Genomic DNA, 26,470 nt, shown 5'->3' with positions numbered 1-26,470 from the left:
CCTCGACCCCCCACACCAGCCCCCCACACCGGCCCCCCACACCGGCCCCCACACCGGCTTCCCACACTGGCCCTCAGCCCCCCACACCGGCCCCCCACACCGCCCCCCCACACCGGCCCCCCACACCCGCCCCCTACACTGGCCCCCCATGCCAGCCCCCCACACCGGCCCCCCACACCGCCCCCCCACACCGGCCCCCCACACCGGCCCCCACACTGGCCCCCTACACTGGCCCCCCACACCAGCCCCCCACACCGGCCCCCCATGCCGGCCCCCCACACCGGCCCCCTACACTGGCCCCCCACACCGGCCCCCACACCGGCCCCCCATGCCGGCCCCCCACACCGGCCCCCACACCGGCCCCCCATGCCGGCCCCCCACACCCGCCCCCTACACTGGCCCCCCACACCGGCCCTTCACACCGGCCGGCCCTCGGCCCCCCACACCGGCTCCCACACTGGCCCCCCCACTCCGGTCCTCCACACCGGCCCTCCACGCCTCCTCTGGAGGCCAGCCCCCTACCTCTCTGCATGCCTGGCTCCTCATGGCCTCCATCTCCCTGAGCCTCTGGCTCAGGGCGGCAGCCTCTCTCTGGTGGGTGGAGCTGGCCGCCTCCAACTGGGCCTGCAGGGCGCTCAGCTCCTCTGCCATGGCGCCCACCGTGGCCTGGGGAGGCAGGGGCCAGGGTCACTGGGGAGGTGGTCAGGGCCCAGGCAGGGCTCTCACGCTGACCCCAGGAAAGGAGTGCACAGGGCACTCCTGTGTCAGGGGCGGGGACCCCCTCCCCACTTTACGCCTTCCGGGGGATGGGGCAAACTGCCACCCGCCTGGCCCAAGGCGTTCCTGCCCGCCCCGCTGGGAGGAAGGAGGGTCAGCAACGTGCACAGGCCAGCCACAATGGCCCTGGACCTCGGTGTCCCCAGCCGGGCAGCGGGAGTGAGGCCGGGCCTCTGTCCTCACCAGGCGTGCTCCCCGCTCAGGCCTCGCTGGGCACAGGGGGAGGAGGTGCCCCTCCTGTAAGAGATGCCCCAGCCACCGGTGTGGGGTACAGCGCTGCAGCGGGGGTGTGGGAGAGCTGGCTGCTGCTGGTCCCCTGACCCCGGCCACTGGTGTCTGGAACCATCCAGTGGGCAGGTGGAATTAGGGGACGTCTGTTCCTGCCAACTGTGAACACGTGCAGACCTCTGCGGGCCGGTCAGCCGCTGCCCCGGCTGACAGCTCTGCTGGCACACCAGACTCAGCAGCCCACGTCTGCTCTCCCTGCTGACCACTTCTGACCACTGTTGACCACAGCTGGTCACTGCTGGCCACTGCTGATCACTGCTGGCCACTGCTGATCATTGCTGATCATTGCTGATCACCGCTGGCCACTGCTGATCACTGCTGGCCACTGCTGACCAGCAGGTACCCAAAGGAAGGGTCCTCAGGTCCACTTGGCTGAGGGCAGGGTTTGAAACGCCTCCTTATGCACAGACAAGATGCCAAGCTGCTCAGCCTGGACGCATTCTGCTGAGGCTGACCAGCCTTCTGAGGGGACTGAACCGGCCGCAGTGGCAGAGTTTGAGTCAGGGAGGCTTTCCCACCTGACTACTGGCCTGTGGGCCTGTGGGCCTGTGGGCCTGTGGGCCTGTGGGCTGTGGCCTGTGGGCTGTGGCCTGTGCGCTGTGGGCCTGTGGCCTGTGGGCTGTGGCCTGTGGGCCTGTGGGCTGTGAGCCTGTGGGCAGTGGGCCTGTGGCCTGTGGGCCTGTGAGCCTGTGGCCTGTGGGCTGTGAGCCTGTGGGCTGTGGGCCTGTGGGCTTGTGGCTTGTGGCCTGTGGGCCTGTGGCCTGTGAGCCTGTGGCCTGTGGGCTGTGAGCTTGTGGCCTGTGGGCCTGTGGGCTTGTGGCTTGTGGCCTGTGGGCTGTAGGTCTGTGGGCCTGTGAGCCTGTGAGCCTGTGGGCCTGTGGCCTGTGGGCTGTGGCCTGTGGGTTGTGAGCCTGTGGGCTGTGGGCTGTGAGCCTGTGGGCTGTGGCCTGTGGCCTGTGGGCTTGTGGGCTTGTGGCTGTGGCCTGTGGGCTGTGACCTGTGGGCCTGTGGGCTGTGGGTTTGTGGGCTGTGGCCTGTGGGCTGTGACCTGTGGGCCGGTGGGCTTGTGGGCTGTGGCCTGTGGGCTGTAGGCCTATGGGCTATGGGACTCTGAGCCTGTGGCCTGTGGGCCTGTGGGCTGTAGGCCTGTGGGCTGTGGGCCTGTGGCCTGTGGCCTATGGGCCTGTGGGCTGTGGGCTGCGGGCTGTAGGCCTGTGGGCTTGTGGGCCTGTGGCCTGTGGGCTGCTGGCTGGTGGCCTGTGGCCTGTGGGCTGCGGGCTGTGGGCTTATGGCCTGTGGGCCTGTGAGCCTGTGGCCTGTGGGCTTTAAGCACGTGGGCTTGTGGCCTGTGGCCTGTGGCCTGTGGGCCTGTGGCCTGTGGGCTGTGAGCCCGTGGGCCTGTGCAGCTCAGGAGCCGAGGGCGGTGCAGGCACAGGTATGGAGCTGGACTGGTGTTGCAGGAGCCCTGGGCATCCTGTGGAGACATGTCCCCAACCCTGTCTACTGCAGGCTACTGCCCATGGTCGCTCATCAGGCCAAGCCCACTTCCATCGGTTCAAGGCCACTCCCATCAGCTTTGACTCCCGCTCTGGGCAAAGGAGCCGTGGAGGTGCTGCTTTGGCCCCTGGTCCCCACTGTCGCTCTGGGCCGGCACAAGTCATCTTGGCGGCAAGGTCGTGGCTCCGTGAGGCTGCAGCCCTGGGGTGGACCCAGGGGACCAGCTGTGGGAGGTGGTGGTGACTCAGGCCCGGAGGCCCCCTGTGTGTCCCTGGCTCCACTCCCCGTCACCCACAGCTGGTGTTTCTGGCTGTACTTCCCCCTCTCTGTGGGTTTTAAGTTCTATTTTCTGAGCTGAGGTGGCAAAAGAACCCTTAATGAGCCCCTCAGGGAGCCCTGTTGGCAGGCCTGGTCCCAGCCCAAGGGGGCGGCTTGGCCAGCACAAGAAAAGGCTCTGTAAGCAGTGCTCCTGCAGAGGCTCTGGGCTGGCAGCTGCAGCTCCCCGAGAGTCAGGAGGCTTTCCTGGTTTTCTGCCCACAGCTGGAGAGGAAGTACAGCCTTGGGCCGAGGTCACAGCCCTCCCGGCCAGAGGAGCCTTCCAGGCCTGTGCGTGGGGCAGAAACTGGTGTGTATGTGGGGGGGAGTGAGGCTGGGAGCATGGGCGCTTTCTGGTGAGATCTGCAGAGCTGGTGAGCCTGAGGCCCACCCTGCTCAGCCCCGGGGCTCTGAGTAGGGGTGAGGCCCACCCTGCTCGGCCCCGGGGCTCTGAGTAGGGGTGAGGCCCGCCCTGCTCGGCCCCGGGGCTCTGAGTAGGGGTGAGGCCCGCCCTGCTCGGCCCCGGGGCTCTGAGTAGGGGTGAGGCCCGCCCTGCTCGGCCCCGGGGCTCTGAGTAGGGGTGAGGCCCGCCCTGCTCGGCCCCGGGGCTCTGAGTAGGGGTGAGGCCCGCCCTGCTCGGCCCCGGGGCTCTGAGTAGGGGTGAGGCCCGCCCTGCTCGGCCCCGGGGCTCTGAGTAGGGGTGAGGCCCGCCCTGCTCGGCCCCGGGGCTCTGAGTAGGGGTGAGGCCCGCCCTGCTCGGCCCCGGGGCTCTGAGTAGGGGTGAGGCCCGCCCTGCTCGGCCCCGGGGCTCTGAGTAGGGGTGAGGTCTTCCCGGCTGGTGGGTGAGGGTGAGGCCCCCATCGCTCTTGCCCTGCTCACCACTCTGGGGCCGACCCCATGGTCAGAGCCTCCCCAGGCCACCTGCCTCCCCCTGCCCACCACCCCTGCCCAGTGCAGACAGCAGGAGCGGAGGCTTTGCAGAGGGCCGTGCCAGCTCCCCCCTGGATGGACCGTCCAGTGGCTCCCACGCCTCGTGCATGTCACCTGCAGGGCTCTGCCACCCTCAGCACGGCACACAGACAGACAGACAGACAGGCCCACACTCTGTGGCCCAGCAGTTGGCCTGCTGGCTGGCAGGTGACCTGGGCTGGCCCTTCCCCCCGGCCGTGGACAGCTTCCAGGGCAGGGAGCCCTAAGACCCAGGGCTGCTGTGGAAAGGGGCCTGAATGCAGTCTCGGTTTCCCCAGCCATCCAGAGAACCGTCTCCTTTACCAAAGACCTGAAGATGCCAGGGAAACTGAGGCTCAGGAAGGCGCGGGGCGGGGCCAGGCTGCTGGGACTGGGCGGGAAGGGTGCCCTGGGTCCGGGCTCCCGCGGGCCGCACGGCAGCTGGGTCCGTCTCACCTCAGCTTGTGCCTGCTGGCTCCGGGCCTCCTGCCGCACCCTCTCCAGGGTCCGCACAGCTCCAGAGAGCTCGCCGCTCAGCTCCGTCCTCTCCGCCTCCTTCACGGACAGCGCCTGCACAGGTGGGGGCGTGAGAGCGGGTCCCAGGGGAGGGGCGAGCCCTCCTTCCCCAGGGCTGGGTGACCACGGCGCACCCGTCCCACACTGCGCTGCCGGGAGGCCTTCGCCCAAAACACCTGCTCTCTCCCCACTGCCCCCATCGCGTCCACCCCCCAGGCCCGTCCTGCTGACCCCCATCACGTCCACCCCCCAGGTCCGTCCCGCTGACCCCCATCGCGTCCACCCCCCAGGCCCGTCCCTCTGTCCCCCCATCGCGTCCACCCCCCATTGTGTCCACCCCCAGGCCCGTCCCTCTGTCCCCCATTGCATCCACCCCCCATCGCGTCCACCCCCCAGGCCCGTCCCTCTGTCCCCCATTGCGTCCACCCCCCATTGTGTCCACCCCCCAGGCCCGTCCCTCTGTCCCCCATCGCGTCCACCCCCCAGGCCCGTCCCTCTGTCCCCCATCGCGTCCACCCCCCAGGCTTGTCCGCAGGGTCCCCGTCTGTCCCACTGCCTCCCCCCCATCATGTCCACCCCCCCAGGCCCGTCCTGCTGCCCCCCCATCGCGTCCACCCCCCCATTGCGTCCACCCCCCAGGCCCGTCTGCAGGGTCCCTGTCCGGCGCTTTCCAGGGCAGATCTGGGCTTTATGCCCCCAGCCCCATGTCTTCAGGCAGTCCTACAATGCACCACAAGGAGCTGGGATGGAGGTAATTCTCCCACACGCCTGCCTTGCGGGTGACATGAGCCGACACTCGGCCGGCGGAGAGAGGCTGAGCTTTGCTCCAGCCCCAGGGTGGAACGCTGCTCCTGAGCAGGGCTGTGGAGGGTGGAGGACCGCATCAGTGCCCATCCAAGGCCCTCGGGCCGAGTGTGTGCTGCAGCACAAGGCAGGGTCCTGCCGGGCCGTTTACCTCACGGCCAGATGCGGGACTCACACCTGCAATCCCAGCTACACAGAAGGCAGAGGATGGAGCACATGGTCCAGGTCAGCCCTGGACGAAAAGCACCACAGCCTGTCTGAAAAAGAGCTAAGTAACGCCCCAAAGGGCTGGGGGCCTGGCTCATGTAGCAGAGCACCTGTCCAGCAAGTGCAGGGCCCGAGTTCAAACCCTAGTACTTCAAAAACAAGACAATAAGCAAAACGGCAGCAGTCAGCGTGGAACTTTCTTGAGTTTTGGGCTTCATTCTAGTGCACTTGCATACTGTCGTCCCGTTGGTCAGAAGTGTGGGTATCCTGGAGATCGGGCCACCGCCTCAGCTGGATGTGGGGCTGAGCCTGTCACTGCGGGGCGGCTGGGCTGGCTTCAGGAGGTTAGCGTGAGCATGCGCCGTGGCACGGCAGAGGAATGTAAGGACACTGACCACAACTCCCCGAGGAGCGGGAGGGGTCGCGTGGAGGCTCTGCCTTGAATGGCCTTCAAAGCACCCATGCTTCCTCCCGGGCCCTCCGCCTCCAGGAGCCTGGGCTTGCTTTGTTCTCCCTGCGCTCCGAGCTCTTCAGGAATCCGCCCTTCCTGGAGGGCAAGAAATCTGGCAGCCACAGGGCCGCTGGCCCCCACAGGCTGCGGAGCAGGAAGAGTCGAGGGGAAGATGGTCCCCAAGCCATGTGCTGCATCTTCACCGGGCAGTGCTCTTCTCTGCCAAGGCCTCCAGTTCTGGTGACTGACGGGGCCTTGGTTCCTGGGGAGGTCTGTACACCTGGCCGTGGCGTCCTCGCCTTTCTAATCCGACGGCGGAGGCCAGGGAGTGTCCTTCAGCTGAAGTGACGAGACTCCTGCAGGCCTGGCCTTCTGCACGGTGTTGCTGTGGGTGCAGGAAGGCCATGGCTTGCAGAGCCTGTCCATCTTCTTAGCCTGTTTCCTCTGACTGAGCTCACCTTTCCTCGGGCTCAGTGTGACTCCGAGAAGCTGTGATTGTAGAAGCCCGAGGGGCGGCGTGGCCCAGCTGGTGGTCTTGGGTGGGAGCAGGGCGGCTGCATGGGGCCCTGAGCCTCCACAGCCTCCTCCCATGCATGGCTCTCCTGCATCAAGGCCTCCGCCTCGGGGGTCTCTGCCGTCACCCAAGTCCTTAGCCTCCTGCTGCTCTCCCTGGCTGCAGACTCATTCCCGCAGCCCTCTGCAATCACGCCTGCTCACCCGCGGGCCTGAGCCAGGTGTGTGAAGCCTGTGACTCCCTGTGAGCCTGGCTGCCTGCTCACACGCAGCCTGTGCCGCACACACGGCAGGCTGTCCCGGCTCCTTTTGTGCCCCGCCGGCTCTCTCTAAGGCCTCTGCTTCTACCTCAGGAGCAGAGGGGCAGGCAGGAAATAGTGTGGGCCTCGGTGCCCAGCGGTGCCGCTGCGCCCTAGACCAGCGATGGACCTGGGAGGATCTCAGATTTCCACCACTAAAACGGGGCTTCTAACAGCTTTGTGGGGGACAATGAGCAGCGTGGAGTCTGACGGGAAGCCCCGGCTCTCCCAGCCACCGCAGCTCCTCCCTGCAACCCGTAACGTGCACCCATGTGGTCATTCCACACCAGCGATGGGCATACGGATGTGTGTGCTCATCCGTCCATGCTCCTGACAGTGAGCGCTTCAGAGTCCCAGTGCATGGAGAAGTCTGGACTCCACTGGTGGCTTTTTTGGCCCTTTCTGAGTCTGTCTGTGGGATGGGAAGATGGCCAGGGTGTGTGTGTCTGGGTTGGCAGTCCAGAGGGAGACATTGAGAGTTGAAGGCATGACTCAGTAATCAGGCTGAGTGGACAGAGCATGTTAGGTGGGTGGACAGTTGAGTGTGGAAGTGGGCAGCTGAGTGTGTAGACCGTGGAAAGGATGTTTCAGTGAGTGGGCGAAGGGAAGGGTGGATGGTCGGACGAGTGGCTGAATGGATGGCTCGGCAGTTCATGGGTACATGGCCAATGTGTAGATGTACACCTTCGGTGTGTGTGAGTGAACAGGCGTGTGGTCAGATGTGTAGATGGACACCTTGGGTGTGTGTAAACAGACGTGTGGTCAGACGTGTGGATGGACACCTTGGGTGTGTGTGGACAGACGTGTGGTCAGACGTGTAGATGGACACCTTGGGTGTGTGTGAACAGACGTGTGGTCAGATGTGTAGATGGATACCTTGGGTGTGTGTGTGTGAACAGACGTGTGGTCAGACGTGTGGATGGACACCTTGGGTGTGTGTGAACAGACGTGTGGTCAGACGTGTAGATGGACACCTTGGGTGTGTGTGAACAGACGTGTGCTCAGACGTGTAGATGGACACCTTGGGTGTGTGTGAACAGACGTGTGGTCAGACGTGTGGATGGACACCTTGGGTGTGTGTGTGTGAACAGACGTGTGGTCAGACGTGTAGATGGACACCTTGGGTATGTGTGTGTGAACAGACGTGTGGTCAGATGTGTAGATGGACACCTTGGGTGTGTGTGTGTGAACAGACGTGTGGTCAGACGTGTAGATGGACACCTTGGGTGTGTGTGAACAGACGTGTGCTCAGACGTGTAGATGGACACCTTGGGTGTGTGTGAACAGACGTGTGGTCAGACGTGTGGATGGACACCTTGGGTGTGTGTGGACAGACGTGTGGTCAGAAGTGTAGATGGACACCTTGGGTGTGTGTGTGTGAACAGACGTGTGGTCAGATGTGTAGATGGACACCTTGGGTGTGTGTGAACAGACGTGTGGTCAGACGTGTAGATGGACACCTTGGGTGTGTGTGTGTGAACAGACATGTGGTCAGACATGTGGATGGACACCTTGGGTGTGTGTGAACAGACGTGTGGTCAGACGTGTAGATGGACACCTTGGGTGTGTGTGAACAGACGTGTGGTCAGACGTGTGGATGGACACCTTGGGTGTGTGTGAACAGACGTGTGGTCAGACGTGTAGATGGACACCTTGGGTGTGTGTGGACAGACGTGTGGTCAGACGTGTGGATGGACACCTTGGGTGTGTGTGGACAGACGTGTGGTCAGACGTGTAGATGGATACCTTGGGTGTGTGTGAACAGACGTGGTCAGACGTGTGGATGGACACCTTGGGTGTGTGTGTGTGAACAGACGTGTGGTCAGACGTGTAGATGGACACCTTGGGTGTGTGTGAACAGACGTGTGGTCAGACGTGTGGATGGACACCTTGGGTGTGTGTGGACAGACGTGTGGTCAGACGTGTAGATGGATACCTTGGGTGTGTGTGAACAGACGTGTGGTCAGACGTGTGGATGGACACCTTGGGTGTGTGTGAACAGACGTGTGGTCAGACGTGTAGATGGACACCTTGGGTGTGTGTGGACAGACGTGTGGTCAGACGTGTAGATGGACACCTTGGGTGTGTGTGTGTGAACAGACGTGTGGTCAGATGTGTAGATGGACACCTTGGGTGTGTGTGAACAGACGTGTGCTCAGATGTGTAGATGACACCTTGGGTGTGTGTGTGTGAACAGACGTGTGGTCAGACGTGTGGATGGACACCTTGGGTGTGTGTGTGTGAACAGACGTGTGGTCAGACGTATAGATGGACACCTTGGGTGTGTGTGAACAGACGTGTGGTCAGACCTGTAGATGGACACCTTGGGTGTGTGTGAACAGACGTGTGCTCAGACGTGTAGATGGACACCTTGGGTGTGTGTGAACAGACGTGTGGTCAGACGTGTGGATGGACACCTTGGGTGTGTGTGAACAGACGTGTGGTCAGATGTGTAGATGGACACCTTGGGTGTGTGTGTGTGAACAGACGTGTGGTCAGACGTGTAAATGGACACCTTGGGTGTGTGTGAACAGACGTGTGGTCAGACGTGTAGATGGACACCTTGGGTGTGTGTGTGTGAACAGACGTGTGGTCAGACGTGTAGATGGACACCTTGGGTGTGTGTGTGTGAACAGACGTGTGGTCAGACGTGTGGATGGACACCTTGGATGTGTGTGAACAGACGTGTGGTCAGACGTGTGGATGGACACCTTGGGTGTGTGTGAACAGACGTGTGGTCAGACGTGTGGATGGACACCTGGGTCTGGGGATGCTGGTCTTATGTGGAGTGGATACTGGAAGTGTAGGAAGGAAGATGGATTTTCCGGTGAGTGGAAGGATGATGCACAAGTCAGCTGAGGGATGGGTGGGGAATGGGTGAGTGGTTGGCAGTGTGTATGAGTGTGTGGATGCATGGATGTGGTGGGATGGATGTGTGGATGAGTGTGTGGGTGTAGGAACGGACAGATGAACCAGTGAGATGAATGGGTAGATAGGTCTGTGAATGCTGTGTAGGTGGATAGGTGTGAGTATATATGCATGGTGTGTGGATGTTGCATGGATGGTGTATGCATGTACATGGTGGTGTTCAGTCTATAGGTGTGAGCACACACGCATGGTGTGTGGATGTTGCATGGATGTTGCATGCATGTACATGCATGGATGAGCAGGTGGTGTTCATCAGTCTATAGGTGTGAGCACACATGCATGCTGTGTGGATGTTGCATGGATGGTGTAAGTGTGTACACGTGTGGATGAGCAGGTGGTGTTCATCAGTCTATAGGTGTGAGCACACACGCATGGTGTGTGGATGTTGCATGGATGTTGCATGCATGTACATGCATGGATGAGCAGGTGGTGTTCATCAGTCTGTAGGTGTGAATATACACGCATGCTGTGTGGATGTTGCATGGATGGTGTATGTGTGTACACACATGGATGAGCAGGTGGTGTTCATCAGTCTATAGGTGTGAGTACACACGCATGCTGTGTGGATGTTGCATGGATGGTGTATGTGTGTACACACATGGATGAGCAGGTGGTGTTCATCAGTCTATAGGTGTGAGCACACACGCATGCTGTGTGGATGTTGCATGGATGGTGTATGTGTGTACACACATGGATGAGCAGGTGGTGTTCATCAGTCTATAGGTGTGAGCACACACGCATGCTGTGTGGATGTTGCATGGATGGTGTATGTGTGTACACACGTGGATGAGCAGGTGGTGTTCATCAGTCTGTAGGTGTGAGCACACACGCATGCTGTGTGCATGTTGCATGGATGGTGTATGTGTGTACACACATGGATGAGCAGGTGGTGTTCATCAGTCTATAGGTGTGAGCACACACGCATGCTATGTGGATGTTGCATGGATGGTGTATCTGTGTACACACATGGATGAGCAGGTGGTGTTCATCAGTCTGTAGGTGTGAATATACACACATGCTGTGTGGATGTTGCATGGATGGTGTATGTGTGTACACACGTGGATGAGCAGGTGGTGTTCATCAGTCTATAGGTGTGAGCACACACGCATGCTGTGTGGATGTTGCATGGATGGTGTATGTGTGTACACACATGGATGAGCAGGTGGTGTTCATCAGTCTGTAGGTGTGAGCACACACGCATGCTGTGTGGATGTTGCATGGATGGTGTATGTGTGTACACGCGTGGATGAGCAGGTGGTGTTCATCAGTCTATAGGTGTGAGCACACACGCATGGTGTGTGGATGTTGCATGGATGGTGTATGTGTGTACACACGTGGATGAGCAGGTGGTGTTCATCAGTCTATAGGTGTGAGCACACACGCATGCTGTGTGGATGTTGCATGGATGGTGTATGTGTGTACACGCGTGGATGAGCAGGTGGTGTTCATCAGTCTATAGGTGTGAGCACACACGCATGCTGTGTGGATGTTGCATGGATGGTGTATGTGTGTACACGCGTGGATGAGCAGGTGGTGTTCATCAGTCTATAGGTGTGAGCACACACGCATGCTGTGTGGATGTTGCATGGATGGTGTATGTGTGTACACACATGGATGAGCAGGTGGTGTTCATCAGTCTATAGGTGTGAGCACACACGCATGCTGTGTGGATGTTGCATGGATGGTGTATGTGTGTACACACATGGATGAGCAGGTGGGTGTTCATCAGTCTATAGGTGTGAGCACACACGCATGCTGTGTGGATGTTGCATGGATGGATGTGCACGTGTAGATGAGCAGCTGGTGCCTGTCTCTCAGGACTGCTTTGAACACTAAAGCAGCGGTGTCCGTTGCCTGGGTAGGCCTTGTGAGGCCCTGGGCTGGGTCCCCGCGGACGATGAGCTGGGTGGGCCCCTCCGCCCTCGTCACCTGCTGCATCTCATGCTCCAGTTGGAGGAGGCTCTCGTCCTGGTCCTGTTTCAGGCTCTGAATTTCTTCCTCCAGAGCCTCCTTCTCAGCTGCGCTTTTTGCCATCAGCTCTGTCTTCTGCTTCAGTTGGCGTGCGGCCTCCTCCTTCTCTTCTGACAGGCACAGACTGAGGGTCTCCTGGCCAAAGCAAAGGACACACCGTGAGGTCAGGGAGTTGGGGACCAGCAGGTGAGACTCACCCCACAGGACACCAAGGCTGGATGGGCCTGCCAGCTGCTCTTCCCTATGCTTCTCCAGAGTACCCCAAGCAGGAGCTGGGGAAGGCCTCTCTCTAGGTCCGGGCATCCACCATCCTAAATTAATCTAACAGGTCCTACATTTCTTCTGGACCTCTACCATGTCCCATGACAGGCAGGGGCATGGATGGATGCATGGATGAGTGGATGCATGAATGGATGGATAGATGGGTGGACGGTGGATAGATGAATGGATGCATGTGGATGGATGGATGGATGGTTGGATTGGTCACTGGATGGATAGAGGGTTGGGTGGATGGGTGCATGGGTAGATAGGGGGGTGGGTGTGAGGATGGGTGTATGGATGGGTGCATGGGTGCATGGGTAGGTGGGTGGGTGACTGGATGGGCAGAGGAGTGGATGGGCAGATGGACGTGTGCATAGTTTGTTCTAGATAGGCATGGCCTTGTCTAGTCTCCAGCCTTCAGCCAGGGCAGCCAAGTTCAAGGCCTGGTCTCTTCTGTGAGGCTGGACACCCGCACTACCCCTGTGAAGGCCTGGTGCGGCTCACAGGAGCTGAGGGCAGTCCGCCTCCACCCCACCCCCTTCCTGGGGTCACGGCACTACCACAGAGGCGGACCTTCTCTCGCTGGAGCCGAGCCAGGTCCTCTCGGTGGGCTGACTCCAGGGTCTGCAGGGCCTGCTGTGTGTCTCGCTCCTTCTGTGCCAGCTGCTGCTGCAGCTCCATCTCCCGGACCTCCCAGTCCTTCTTTAGCCGCTCTGTCTCCACTGTGAAGTGACAGGCATGTCCCCACGTGCCTGCGGGCCTCGCCAACCCCCACGGAGAGATGGGTGCGTGCTCTGTCTGCCGCCAGCAGGTGGCGGGGGGCGTGAGAAGGGGTGCTGGCACAGGGAATGGGGGGAGGGCACTGGCTGCACCCCAGTCCTGAGCCCAGGACCAGCACCGGGGCAGGCTGAGCAGGGCACCTGTGCCATATAGATGAGGAGCAGCCGACTCCTTCAGGCCCCGGCATTCAGCGAATGAGAGCAGCTGTTGGGGCACTGGGCTCCCCCCAGCCCGGGCTGGGTGGCGGGAGAAGGGGAGGGGAGCCGCCCGCCGGAGCACCTTGCAAGGCCTGCCAGCCCAGCTGGGCATGCTGTGCCTCTCTCTCCAGCTGCTCCTGTTGGGCCCGCAGCTGCTTCGCCAGCCCTCGGGCCTCAGAGAGGCTGCTCTCCAGACAGTCCCTCTGGACCCTGCAAAGCAGCATGGAGTGACAGGCCGTCCGTGGGAGGGGCGGGAGGGGCGGACGAGCCTGGGGCAGGTGCAAGATGAGAAAACCAACAGGCATCTCAGCTCCCTGAGAATGAACTTCAGGTGGAACAAAAGGGGAAATACAGAAACAAAAATAAACTTCACTCACAGCAACTAAGTCAGGAAAAAACTTACAGTCTTCTTAAGCAAAAGAAAAGGAGAAAAGAAACAAGAAAGAAAAGCCAACAGAGCCACACGGAGGGAAGGGGGCTGGGCCTCCTGGGAGGAACCCGTGAACCAGCTTAGAAGACAGCAGCAGAGCTGGAAGGAAATCTGCCCCAAACACACAAAACAAAGCATTGATCATAGGCAAAAAGCTCCTGCCAATAAATCACAGAACGTCAGTTGATCCTACGGAAAACATGAGAAAGATGAGTGTTATTCACAAAGGAAAGACAAGGATCTACAAACAGGAAACCTGCTCCTCCTGCGAGAGCCCGGGGACTCAGGTCACAGCCGGGCAGTGGTGTGCATCGCCCAGGAGATCAACCGAAACTCGGCACAGTAGCAACGTGCAGTGTTGGCGGGGGCTCTTTTGGGAGGCCCAGACGGGATTCTGTTTGACTTTCTGATTCTACGTTGGGGGGGGGGTGTTCTGGAGAAAAGCTGGCCTCCAGGGGTGCCCGCTGTGGCTTTCCACAGGGAAGTACTTGGACTTGACCAAAGCGCCAACACAGAGGAGAACGTTTTGAGCATTTAAACTTTCTGGGCTCTGGAGCACCGCGCAGGTGTTAACAAGGATGAGAACGCTATCCTCAACCTCCTTGCTGTGGGAGGACTCACCCCCCAAACGAGCTGCCAAGCTGCAGCTCCGCGTGCCGCATGCCCTGCGTGCGTGCACACAGGCACCATCGGTCAGAAAGCACCTGTAACAACACACACCAACACACAACGTGCCTCTTCCCCGAAGGGGAAACAATGGCTTGAAGGACTGACCACCTGTCACCGTCCACCGGTGCTGAGTCCGCACACAGGGAGAAATCAGCCGAGGAGAGGCACGGACACTCGGTGGTCAAGCACAGTGCACACACCACAAATCCCCAGGCGATGCCCTATCAACCCGGGCAGGCCCTGCTGCAGTCCCTGCACCCTGCATGCTGCTGCCCATCCCAGGGGCAGAGCACCTGGTGCTGAGCCCCCGAAACCTTGCTCTGCCACAGTGTCTGGCTCCAGTCCCAGTCCCTCCCCTTGTAAGCACCATGCATCGCCGGCTACTTGTGAGTGCTCAGGGCTTAGTACTCCTTCCCTCTGGAAGAGAAAATCCTCCTTTCATGTTGGCCTTGAATTCTCCCCCTCCTGAAGCCTGCCTTGTCTCCTCTAGAGGACGTGGACTTGGCTTCTCACATGGCTTTGCCTGGGAATGCCCAGGTCCTCAGGACGGCATTCCCAGGCTCTCTCCGGACCTACACCTCTTCCAGATCACCCGGCACCCAGCACCCCTCCCTTCCAGACGCCCCAGGTCACAGCTGGCGCACACTCTCCCTGCCTCACCACCGGGCCTACCCCCCCCCCCCCGCCGGGCCTACCCCTCCCACCCCCCCCCCGCCGGGCCTACCCCCCCCACCGCCGGGCCTACCCCCCCACCCCCCCCGCCGGGCCTACCCCCCCACCCCCCCCACCGCCGTGCCTACCCCCCCCCCCACCCCCCCCACCGCCGGGCCTACCCCCCCACCCCCCCCGCCGGGCCTACCCCTCCCACCCCCCCCCCCGCCGGGCCTACCCCCCCATCCCCCTCCACTGCCGGCCTACTCCCCCCACCGCCGGGCCTACCTCTCCCACCGCCGGCCTACCTCCCCAGCCGCCCGGCCTACCCCTCCCACCCCCCCCACCGCTGGGCCTACCCCCCATCCCCCTCCACTGCCGGCCTACTCTCCCCACCGCCAGGCCTACCCCCCCCACCGCTGGGCCTACCCCCCCCCACCGCCGGCCTACCCCCTCCCACCGGGCCTACCCCCCCCACCGCCAGGTCTATCCCCCCCACCACTGGCCTACCCCCTCCCACCGGGCCTACCCCCCCCCCCCACGGGCTCTCAGCTGAGCTCCCTAGGCCCACGGGTACCTGAGATCTGCGGCCTCCTCCGTCGCCAGCTGGCCCTGCCTCTCCAGGGCGTTCTGCCTGCTCAGTAGCTGGGCCTTCTCCTCAGACAGAGCGTCCTTCTCTCCAAGAGCTTGCTGGAGAGCCTCCGTCTGGGCCTCCTGCTCCTGCAGCCTCTGTGCCAACTGCTCCTCCAGGGCTTGTTTCTCCCGTGTGACCTGAGGGAAGGGACACAGGGTGGCAGGGAGCAGAGGGATGGGGGAGGGGCTCCAGCGAGGAAGGGGGGCTGGGAAGAACCGGCTCCACTCCTGATACGACGGTGCCATCCCCACACGGAGCCAGCTGCCGGCCTCCACAGCTAGCTCGCGGCCCGCGGGACCCCAGGCGCAGGGCGGGCACACGGCGTAGAAGACTGCAGGACGCACCCCAGGCCTTCCCGCGAGGCCTGACCCTCCCGCGAGGCCTGACCCTCCCTCGAGGCCTGGCCCTCCCTCGAGGGCTCCACACGGAGCCAGCTGCCGGCCTCCACAGCTAGCTCGCGGCCCGCGGGACCCCAGGCGCAGGGCGGGCACACGGCGTAGAAGACTGCAGGACGCACCCCAGGCCTGGCCCTCCCGCGAGGCCTGGCCCTCCCGCGAGGCCTGACCCTCCCGCGAGGCCTGGCGTGCTCTGGAGGCAGCTGGGGCCGAGGGAGCTGGGAACTCCGGAGAAGACAGACAGGAACGAACCTGCCACTGAGTGTCTCCATCTCTTAAAGCATTTGCTAATCTACAGTTTGGGCTGAGAAGTGGAGATACCAACACGTTCCAAGTTTCAGTTTATGTTCACAGAAGGGCTGGGGGCAGGGGAGGGGCGTGTCGGAAACGCGCCACCTGCACACAGACGGAGCCCGGGTGCCAGTCAGTCAGCCACGGGTGGTAATGGAGCTCACCTCCACCTGTACCGCTGTCAGAATCAAAAGCGAGTCCTCCCTGGAAGAACATCATCCTCCATATCTTTAAATTATACGTAACAAAACCTTCATCAGTGTGTTTTGCATTTGACCAACATGACCAGGCTTACTTGAAGACAGGACCACAGGAAAGAACAGAAGAGAAACACAGGCATTTTCTGGTTACTGGACACAGGATTTAAAACAGTTGATTACAGGGCTGGGAAGGTGGCTCAGTGGTAGAGCTCTTGCCTTGCATGCACGAGGCCCTGGGTTCGATTCCCCAGCACCACATAAGTGAAATAAATAATTAATTTTAAACAATTGATTAATATGATAAAGAAGAGGCTTGACAAGATGTAGACTTTAATCAACAGAACTGGAGAGTAAGTACACATGACATCATTGACACTATAGCAATCAGAATAAATCAATACATGGATTCAATGTCAGAATATCCAGAAGAGAGGTCTAATAATCTGGACAACAGACCAAACAATATTCAGACTTAATCATGAAAAGGAAAAAGTACAGAAATTAAAGAGTATAATAGACACCGAAGACAAGAAAAAAGCTCCATCATATGTTTAACTTACCAGATTCTAATTCTCATAAAGATGTTATAAGAAAATTATAGACCAATACTCTTCATTTAATAAAGATACAAAAATCCTTAGCATTGGGGCTGGGAAGGTGGCTCAGTGGTAGAGCGCTTGCCTTGCATATATGAGACCCTGGTTTCGATTCCTCAGCACTACATAAGCAAAAAGAAAAAAGTCGGAAGTGGCGCTGTGGCTCAAGTGATAGAGCGCTAGCCTTGAGCTGAAGAGCTGAGGGACAGTGCCCAGGCCCAGAGTTCAGGCCCCACAACCGGACCCCCCCAAAAATCCTTAGCATAATATAATAAGCTGAATCCAAAAATATCTAAAATGGATATTAATTTATAACCAAGAAGGAATTAATGGTGTATGTGTGTGTGTGTGAGATAGTGTGTAAATTTAGGTCCTGTACTTGCAGGTAGGTGCTTTATCACCCAGCCACACTTTCAACCCTGGCCATCACTAATTTCTGAAAAAACCTTTCAGAAAATGGAATGTCCTGATAAAAGGCATCAACAGAATCCTGATCAAGGCTCTAACTGGCTTTTTCTGGGGAAGGAATTAAAAATTGATGAGTAGAGTCTAAGATGGAGATGGAGATGTAAAGGAAGGGCTTAGAGGGGCTGGGAAGGTGGCTCAGTGGTAGAGCACTTGCCTTGCATGCCTGAGGCCCTGGGTTCGATTCCTCAGCACCACATAAGCAAAAAGAAAAAAGCCGGAAGTGGCGCTGTGGCTCAAGTGGTAGAGCGCTAGCCTTGAGTTAAAAGAGCTGAGGGACAGCGCCCAGGCCCAGAGTTCAGACCCCACGACCGGACCCAAAAAAAAAAAAAAAAAAAGAAAGAAAGGGCTTAGAGCACGTGGATCAGAACACGGTGGCAGTGACACTGGCTTGATGGCATTGATGGTGCTGGCTAGACAGGTGTCCTTCCTGCATGTACGTCTCTTCCCCAAGCTGCACACCTCAAGGTCAAAGATGACCACCTTTGTCGATAGAGGAACACTGGTCTTCTGTCAAGGGAGTTGTGCTCTAAACAAGCTCTCCAGAGAACCAGGGAGGGAGCACACATTAGGCTGCGAACTAGAAGGCGGTTAGAAGTTAGGGTGGTTTTGTTGAAAGCATGGGTCTGTTTGCACAGGCCAACAAGCCTCACATGAATGATCAATGCATTTTCGAGAGGTTGTTAGGCGAGTCAAGTACGGAAACAGAGTCTCCCTTAGAAATGGAGACGTAAACAGCATATTAAACTGAAAGCCAGGGGGCCTTAGCTCCCACCTCTCTCACTTCATTGCCCCAGGCTAATGAAAACCCACAGAGTTTCTGGTTAAGCAGGGCTGGGGTGGGGCACGAGGGTTTGCTGCTGGTGTAGAGAACATAATGACAGAATGTCAGATTAACTTGACATGTAGAAGACCTAAACCACATCTCCCTCAAAAGCACAGGAGCAGCTGGGTGCTGGTGGCTCACGCCTGTAACCCTAGCTACTGAAGAGCTTGAGATCTGAGGATCATGGTTCAGAGCCAGCCCTGGGTGATTGTGAGACTCCTATCTCCAATGAACCGCCAGAAAACCAGGAGTGGCGCTGTGGCTCAAGTGGTAGAGTGCTCACCCTGAGTTGAGCTCAGGTGCAGTGCCCAGGCCCAGAGTTCAAGACCCACAACTGACAAAACAACAACAACAACAAACCCACAAGAGGCTGTCTTCTTGTTCTTGGGCTAGGCAAATGTTCTCAGACAGGACCTGGGAAATACTTTTCTTTTGCTTTTGTTCTTGGTCTAAGACTGGGACTTTAACTTGGTACCTGGTGCTTTTGCTCACTGGCTAGTGCTCTACCAACTGAAGCATGCCTCCAACCCCTGAACCTATGAAATACTAGTCACAAACTAAAGATGCAATTTTCCAAAGTTAAACTTTGACGTCCATCAAAAACACCATTAAGAAGTAGAAGCAAAGGCTCACCCATGTAGCCACCCATGCTTGAAACCAGCCTGGACAAGAGGTGAGTCCAGAAACTGTACCCATTACCTCCCAGATACACGGAGGAGCTGGGGAGAATGGGGTCAGGGCCAGCCCATGAGACCCCAAGTCAAAAGGGGGGAAGCAGAAGGCTAGGGACATGGCCCAAGTGGTGACGAGCCCAACTGGCAGAACTGCCTTCATTTCCTATGAGCATGTTACAGGATACAGTGTGCCTGTCTGACATCAGAGACGGTAAGTGTGACACACGGTGTATGCACATGTGCGAACACATCACGCATGACACACGGTGCATGCACATGTGTGAACACATCACGTGTGACGCACGGTACGTGCGCATGTGTGAACACATCACGTGTGACGCACGGTACGTGCGCATGTGTGAACACATCACGTGTGACGCACGGTGCACGCACATGTGTGAACACATCACGTGTGACGCAGTGTGTGCACATGTGTGAACACATCACGTGTGACGCACGGTACGTGCACATGTGTGAACACATCACGTGTGGCGCACGGTACGTGCACATGTGTGAACACATCACGCGTGACGCACAGTGTGTGCACATGTGTGAACACATCACGTGTGATGCACGGTACGTGCGCATGTGTGAAGACATCACGTGTGACACAGTGTATGCACATGTGTGAACACATCACGTGTGATGCACAGTATGTGCACATGTGTGAACACATCACGCGTGATGCACGGTGTGTGCACATGTGTGAACACACACATCACGTGTGACACACGGTGTGTGCACATGTGTGAACACATCACGCGTGATGCACGGTGTGTGCACATGTGTGAACACATCACGTGTGACGCAGTGTGTGCACACGTGTGAACACATCACGTGTGACACACAGTATGTGCACATGTGTGAACACATCACATGTGACACACGGTGTGTGCACACGTGTGAACACATCACGCGTGACGCACGGTGTGTGCACACGTGTGAACACATCACGTGTGACGCACAGTATGTGCACATGTGTGAACACATCACGTGAGACACACGGTGTGTGCACATGTGTGAACACATCACGTGTGACGCACGGTGCACGCACATGTGTGAACACATCACGTGTGACGCAGTGTGTGCGCATGTGTGAACACATCACGTGTGACGCACGGTACGTGCACATGTGTGAACACATCACGTGTGACGCACGGTGTGTGCACATGTGTGAACACATCACGCGTGACGCACGGTGTGTGCACGTGTGAACACATCACGCGTGACGCACGGTGCGTGCACATGTGTGAACACATCACGTGTGACGCACGGTGCACGTACATGTGTGAACACATCACGTGTGACGCACGGTGTGCGCACACATCACGCGTGACGCACAGTGCGTGCACATGTGTGAACACATTACATGTGATGCACAGTGTATCCACATGTGTGAACACACCACGCGTGACGCACAGTGTGTGCACATGTGTGAACACATCACGTGTGACGCACGGTGCGTGTGCACATGTGTGAACACATCACGTGCGACGCACGCTGTATGCACACATGTGTGAACACATCACGTGCGACGCACGGTGCACGTACATGTGTGAACACATCACGTGCGACGCACGCTGTATGCACACATGTGTGAACACATCACGCGTGACGCACGGTGCACGCACATGTGAACACATCACGTTTGACGCACGGTGTATGCGCACGTGCGCACACATCACGAAGGACAAGTTTGAGAGCATTCACGGAGACACGAAGAGCTCCTATACCCCCGCAGTCAGAACACGAAGTCCTAACTCAAAAGCAGGCCGGGCGCGGGTACCGCGGGCTGCTCAGGAGGCCGAGATCCGAGGGCGAGGGATCGAGGCCCGCCGGGGCAGCCGGGGCGCGGCCTCGGGGCGGGTCTGGGAGCCGGGCGGCGGGGGCGGTGACCCCAGCGGTGACCCCAGGATCCGCCGACCACGCGCCCACCCTCCTTCAACAGGGGGAGGGAAAACACCGGAAAAAGGAGCCTGAAAATGGACGGCCGGGACTCAGCGGGACGGCTTCCGAGGGCCGGCCGGGGCGGCTGGGGACGAGGCCCGGGCCCGAGGGGCGGCCGGGGACGAGGCCCGGGCCCGAGGGGCGGCCGGGGACGAGGCCCGGGCCCGAGGGGCGGCCGGGGACGAGGCCCGGGCCCGAGGGGCGGCCGGGGACGAGGCCCGGGCCCGAGGGGCGGCCGGGGACGAGGCCCGGGTGCTCGACCCCGAGGGGCGGCCGGGGACGAGGCCCGGGCCCGAGGGGCGGCCGGGGACGAGGCCCGGGCCCGAGGGGCGGCCGGGGACGAGGCCCGGGCGCGCGGCCCAGGCCGGAGCCCGGGGCCTGGACGGGACCCGGGCAGGACGCCGCGCAGGCCTGGTCCGAATCTCTTCTGCACGCCCGGTGCCCCGCCTGGCCCCGCGCGGAATCAGCCCGCAGCCCGCCAGGTCGCTGCTGCACCGAGGCTGGAAAGTTACGGGGCTCCCCCTCCCTCCGGGGCTCCCCCTCCCTCCGGGGCTGCCCCTCCTTCCGGGGCTCCCCCTCCCTCCGGGGCTTCCCCTCCCTCCCGGCGCCAGAGCCGCAGGACTGGATGGGAACTCCGCCTCCGCCCCGCCCTCTGCCCGTCCCAGCCCCGCCCTCCGCCCGGCCCCACCCACAGCCTGCCCATGGCACCGCCCACAGCCTGGACCCTTGAACCCGGCCCGGCCCCTCGCCCCACCCACATCCCCCCAACCCGGGCCCACCCCCAGCCTGGCCCCAGCCCCGCCCACCCGCCTGGCCCCGCCCACCCGCCTGGCCCCGCCCACCTGCCTGGCCCCAGCCCCGCCCACCACTGGCCCCGCCCACCCGCCTGGCCCGCTCACCTGCCTGGCCCCAGCCCCGCCCACCACTGGCCCCGCCCCCCGCCCGGCCCCGCCCACCCGCCTGGCCCCGCCCACCACTGCCCCCCTGGCCCCGCCCGCCAGGCCCCGCCCCCTGCCCGGCTCACCTGGTCCGCCCGCTGCTGCCCCCGGGCCCGCTCCAGCCTGAGCAGGGCCACCTGCTCCTCCAGCCGCTCCTGCCGCTGCTCCAGGTGCTCACAGGCTTCCCGGAGGCCGGTCCGCTCGGCCTCCGCTCGCTCCAGCTGCTGCTCCCTCCGTACCAGCTGCTCCCCGATGCTCACGAGCTCCTGCTCGGCCGCCCTCTGCTGCCGGCGGAGCTGGTCCCGCTCCTGCTCCAGCTGCCCGGCCGTGCAGGGGTCTGTGGTCAGCCCCCGCGCGCGGACGCACCGCTCCACCCGGCCTGCCATCCCCACCCCCGCCCGCACCCGCTCTCAGCCACAGAAACACCTGGAGGGCTGGGTGAGGGCACAGGGCCCCTCCCCGGCCCCGCCGGCCCCACCTGGAGAACTCGGTGGGTCAGGGTGCCTTTGTCCTGGGCCAGACCCTCCATCAGGGCGGCCATGCTGGCCAGAGAGTCCCGCTGCTCCTGTCCCTCCGACTTCAGACGCGTCACCCGCCGCTCCAGGTCAGCGTTGCTGGACTCCGCCTGGTGGGGGGGGCAGCTGTTACTCCAGGGAAGGCTTTCAGATTCCCCTGACAGATCAGAGCTCCCGCCAGAAGGAGGGGAGGGACCCTGTGAAGCAGGTGTGGCCAGCAAGGTGGAGAACATCACAAGGCCGGACCCTACCAGCCAGGGACTCTGGGAGTCCAGGCAGTCAAAGAGAGAGGGTGTGTGGTCAGGCACCCCGGAGCAGCGCCTACCCGGGCAAGGGCTCCACGCAGGCTCTCCCTCTCCCTCTCCAGGAGGTCCCTCTGCAGATGTGCTGTGCTCAGAGCCTCCCGGGCCTTGGCCAGCTGCTTCCTCAGCCCAGAGGCCTTCTCCTCCAGCTGCTCCAGGCATCCCTGACTGAGGCCCGAGGCAGAGGCTGAGCAGGAAGGCAAGCCACCGTGACGCTCCCCTCCAAAGGGACCTCTGGGTGAAGTGGCACACGCACCAGGGGAGGGAACCCCTCTGCGTGGCCCACAGTGCCACGGGAACCGGCCGGGAGTGGTGAGGCCTGGTTGGGAGGAGCCGGCCGCACATCACGCCTGCTGCCCAGGTGTTTCAGCCCACCTGGCGTCCAGGGCGCGCTGGCTGCTCTGGCCCTGCCGCGCCAGCCCCGCTCTCTGTTCTTCCCGCAGCTGCAGGCTGCAGCGCAGCTCTGCATTTGCTGCCTCCAGGCTCTGCTTCTCTGCCGCACAGATGTCTACCTTCGCGCTCAGCTCCTCTGCCGCCAGCTCTAGGGCCACCTTCTCCCTAAGACAGGAGCCAGGATTGGGGTGCAGGCACCTCCCAGGTGGGCCTGTGCCAGGAGGGAGCCAGCAGGGCAGGGCAGATGCAGCCCTCTGTGGCCGCAGAGGCGGAGGGAACGGGATGGGGAGCGTGGGGGCTGGGGACCAGCCGGACTGTGGGACTGTGATCAACACCCTGCTGGCCAAGATGAGGTGGCCACAATCCAAGGCCTCCCAAGCCACACAGCCCCAGAGCCATGACACCCATCGCCAGGACTCGGCATTGCTGTTGCCCCTCCCATCCGGTCTCCAGCGTCCCAGTCCTGAGGCTCCATTTCCCCTGTGTCTCTGGGTGTGACATTCTGTGCCACAGGTGCATTATGCCCTCCCCACTGCTCCCTGTGGGTCCTGCTGCGTTCCTGCCTCCGTGGCAGTCCCCACGCTCCCTGTGCCCTCTGCTCCTGGGTGTGGTGGGCAGCCCCGGCCTGTGACCTGGCCCTGCCTGGCTGGCTGGGTCACACAGGCCTCTCATGAACCCGGCACACAGCACAGCTCCTGTTCCCTCCCCCTCTCTTCCTGGCTCCCTTGGGCAAGGCCCTTCTCTGTGTTGGCCTGCTTGCAGCTCTGTGACCAGGATCGGCCCTGACTTACACTCGGCCTTCCTGCCCAGCACCAAGCACACTTACAGGCTGCTCAGAGGGACTGCCATGTACAATGTCGCCTCGGTTGGACTAAGTGCCCAGATGAGGGATGAGGGCCCCAGGGTAGGGTAGCCTAGGCATGTGTGCCTGGAGATGTGGCCTGGAGATGTGGCCTGGTTGCTGTCCTGCTGCAAGGTCTTTCAGAGGCCTAATGGCAAGCTTGGCACTGCCCGGCGTGGCACTGCCCCCTGCCCCACCCTGTCAGGGGCAGCTGGCCTCCTTCACCTTCTCAGGAGTTCAGCGGATGCCTGGCAGTGCCGGGCCTCCTGCCGCTGGGTCTCCAGCTGGCCTAGGAGGTCCTCCCGCTCCTGTGTTCTGTCCTGAAGCAGCTGTTGGGAGGCCCAGAGCTCCCTCTGGGACTCAGATAGCTGCTCCTGGAGGCTGGCTGCTGCCATCTTGGAGGCCTCCAACTGATGGCACAGCTCCTGTCAGGAAGGGCCTATTGTGAGCCCCAGACCAGACAAGGCTCCCTGACTTAGGGTCCCAGATGGGACCCTAAGACGGGAGTCCATTCCCAAGGATGACAGGCTTGAGGGAGCCCCAGGGGAGAAGATCTGGAAGTCAATCGATTTATATAAGCAACGGACTGGACCTGAGGCGGGGGGGGGGGGGTGGGGGGGTGTCACGGGAAGGGCTGTGTTCTCCAGGTATGGAGCTGTGTGGGGCTCTACCATCCAGGTATAGAGCTGTGTGGGGCTCTGCCATCCAGCTATGGAGCCGTGTGGGGCTCTGTCATCCAGCTATGGAGCCGTGTGGGGCTCTGCCATCCAGCTATGGAGCCGTGTGGGGCTCTGTCATCAGGTATGGAGCTGTGTGGGGTTCTGTCATCCAGCTATGGAGCTGTGTGGGGCTCTGTCATTCAGCTATGGAGCTGTGTGGGGCTCTGTCATCAGGTATGGAGCTGTGTGGGGTTCTGTCATCCAGCTATGGAGCTGTGTGGGGCTCTATCACCGGGGTATGGAGCCTTGTGGGGCTCTGTCATCGGGGTATGGAGCCATGTGGGGCTCTGTCATCGGGGTATGGAGCTGTGTGGGGCTCTATCATATGGGTATGGAGCTGTGTGGGGCTCTATCATCGGGTATGGAACCGTGTGGGGCTCTATCATCGGGTATGGAACCGTGTGGGGCTCTGTCCCTGGAAAGTTTTGCTTCATGTGCCAACAAGCTGTGGTAACCTGCCTGTTCTCGCTGCTGCCTCCTCTCAATGGCTGTCCGCACGGCCTGCAGGGTGGGGTCCAGGCCAGCTGGAGAGTGGGCCTGGGGTGGGGATGCCCCTCGGTGGGGGGCTGTGGCTCGTGGGGGGCTCCTCCACTGTCCCCACACCTTCTCGCCCTCAGTGCTTCTGCTCCACGTTGGCTCAGAATACTTGATGTCTGCCTGGGCCACCTTGAGAGAGCAGAGGGACAGAGGGGGAGGTATAGACCCGCAAGTGATCTGGAACCTTCTAGACTTTCACTAGGGCCAGTTGGGCCAGGTCCCCACAGGTCATCACAGCCTGTACCACCAGAGGGACACAGGGTGAGGCCGCACCTCTGCGATGCTGGCCAGGACGTGCTGTAGCGATGTGACCTCGTCCCTCAGGTCATCGGCCGCCAGCTGGGCCCGGTCACGCTGTGATTCCTGCAGGTGGAGACCCTCAGCCAAGCGGACAGACACCACCCGCTGCACCTCCTTCCTCCCGGCCTCACAAACCAGCTTGTGGAAATCCATCTTGAGAGAGGCGATGGTTCTCTCCTTCTGCTTGCTCTGCTCTGTGAGCTCCTCTACCAGCAACGTCTGCTCAGAGAGTCTGGGAAGTCGGGTGGGGGTGAGGCGGGCCCAGGGTGCTGTGGCTCAGGCTTTGTGGTCTGTGGTGTAGCCGCCCTTCACTGCCAGGGCCACACTGAGTGGGTCTCCATCCCGGGCCTGATTGCAGCCTCTCCTGCCAGGAGCCTTGCAGAGCACAGATCTCAGCATGCAAGGCCTACACCCGACCTGAGGTAGCTTGGCCTATGTTCCAACTCCATATAGCTCTACAGCCTCATGGCGGGTGAAGATCAGGGCTGAACACTACGCAGGACAGATGCAATGGCACCTGGGAGCCTGCAGCTGCTTTTGGACAGGACAGGGCTCTGGGTACACTTCCCTGTGGAACTGGCTGGAGCCTAGGGCCCACCCGGCCCTCAGCGCCCCCTCCCAGCCCCCCACCCGGCCCTCAGCGCCCCCTCCCAGCCCCCCACCCGGCCCTCAGCGCCCCCTCCCAGCCCCCCACCCGGCCCTCAGCGCCCCTTCCCAGCCCTCTACCTGGCACGTAGTGCCACCTTCTCGGCCTCCCAGCGGCCCTCAGCGCCCCCTCCCAGCCCCCCACCCGGCCCTCAGCACCCCCTCCCAGCCCCCCACCCGGCCCTCAGCGCCCCCTCCCAGCCCCCCACCCGGCCCTCAGCGCCCCTTCCCAGCCCTCTACCTGGCACGTAGTGCCACCTTCTCGGCCTCCCAGCGGCCCTGCAGCTGCAGTGTATCGCGGACCTGTTCCTGCAGCTGTTGCTCCAGGTCAGAGGCTGCACTGCTGGCTGCCAGCCGCAGGTTGGAGTCAAGGTTCAGGCAGGCTGTGTGCAGACGCCGGGCAGTCCTGGCAGTATCTGCCCGCATGTCTGAGAGACCCCTGGGAGATAAGGGCAGGACCTTCATGAGTGCTGGAATCAGGAGGCCCCACGCAGGGCAAGGAAGGGGAGGGCCAGGCCATCTCCAGAGCAGCCACCACTGCGTGACGCAGATGAAGTCAGAGATGATGGCGGCGTGGCAGTGAAGGGCCGATGAGGGGCAGGCCAGTCCCGGCATCACAGCCTTGAGCCAGACATGGGCCTGCTGGGATCTTCGACAGTAAACGGGGGTCACTCACCCCGAGGGCAGCTACCATACCAGGGCAGTGTGGAGCCAGCGTGGAGCCAGGGCAGCATGGAGCCAGGGCAGCAT

General features: G+C 61.2%; 1 protein-coding gene across 1 annotated transcript in view; it reads right to left on the bottom strand.

Moving 5' to 3' along the window:
- Window positions 1-390: 390 nt before the first annotated feature.
- The window catches only part of Crocc2 (ciliary rootlet coiled-coil, rootletin family member 2), a 43,021-nt gene continuing 16,941 nt past the window's right edge, over window positions 391-26,470 (bottom strand). The window contains exons 7-21 of the mRNA XM_042689085.1: window positions 25,962-26,159; window positions 25,211-25,307; window positions 25,049-25,138; window positions 24,698-24,904; window positions 23,745-23,944; window positions 22,661-22,843; window positions 22,309-22,453; window positions 21,947-22,093; window positions 21,555-21,785; window positions 15,080-15,273; window positions 12,835-12,962; window positions 12,349-12,497; window positions 11,473-11,649; window positions 4,282-4,395; window positions 391-666 (exon numbers count right to left, since the gene is read on the bottom strand). Of these exons, the coding sequence (XP_042545019.1) occupies window positions 391-666; window positions 4,282-4,395; window positions 11,473-11,649; window positions 12,349-12,497; window positions 12,835-12,962; window positions 15,080-15,273; window positions 21,555-21,785; window positions 21,947-22,093; window positions 22,309-22,453; window positions 22,661-22,843; window positions 23,745-23,944; window positions 24,698-24,904; window positions 25,049-25,138; window positions 25,211-25,307; window positions 25,962-26,159 (2,536 nt within the window). The remainder of the gene's footprint in view (window positions 667-4,281; window positions 4,396-11,472; window positions 11,650-12,348; window positions 12,498-12,834; window positions 12,963-15,079; window positions 15,274-21,554; window positions 21,786-21,946; window positions 22,094-22,308; window positions 22,454-22,660; window positions 22,844-23,744; window positions 23,945-24,697; window positions 24,905-25,048; window positions 25,139-25,210; window positions 25,308-25,961; window positions 26,160-26,470) is intronic.

Source organism: Dipodomys spectabilis, unplaced genomic scaffold (assembly GCF_019054845.1).
Source record: "Dipodomys spectabilis isolate Male_0828 unplaced genomic scaffold, ASM1905484v1 ptg000124l, whole genome shotgun sequence".
Lineage (NCBI taxonomy): Eukaryota > Metazoa > Chordata > Mammalia > Rodentia > Heteromyidae > Dipodomys > Dipodomys spectabilis.
The sequence above is the reverse complement of the archived record's forward strand: the minus strand, read 5'-3'. Positions and strand labels throughout refer to the sequence as shown.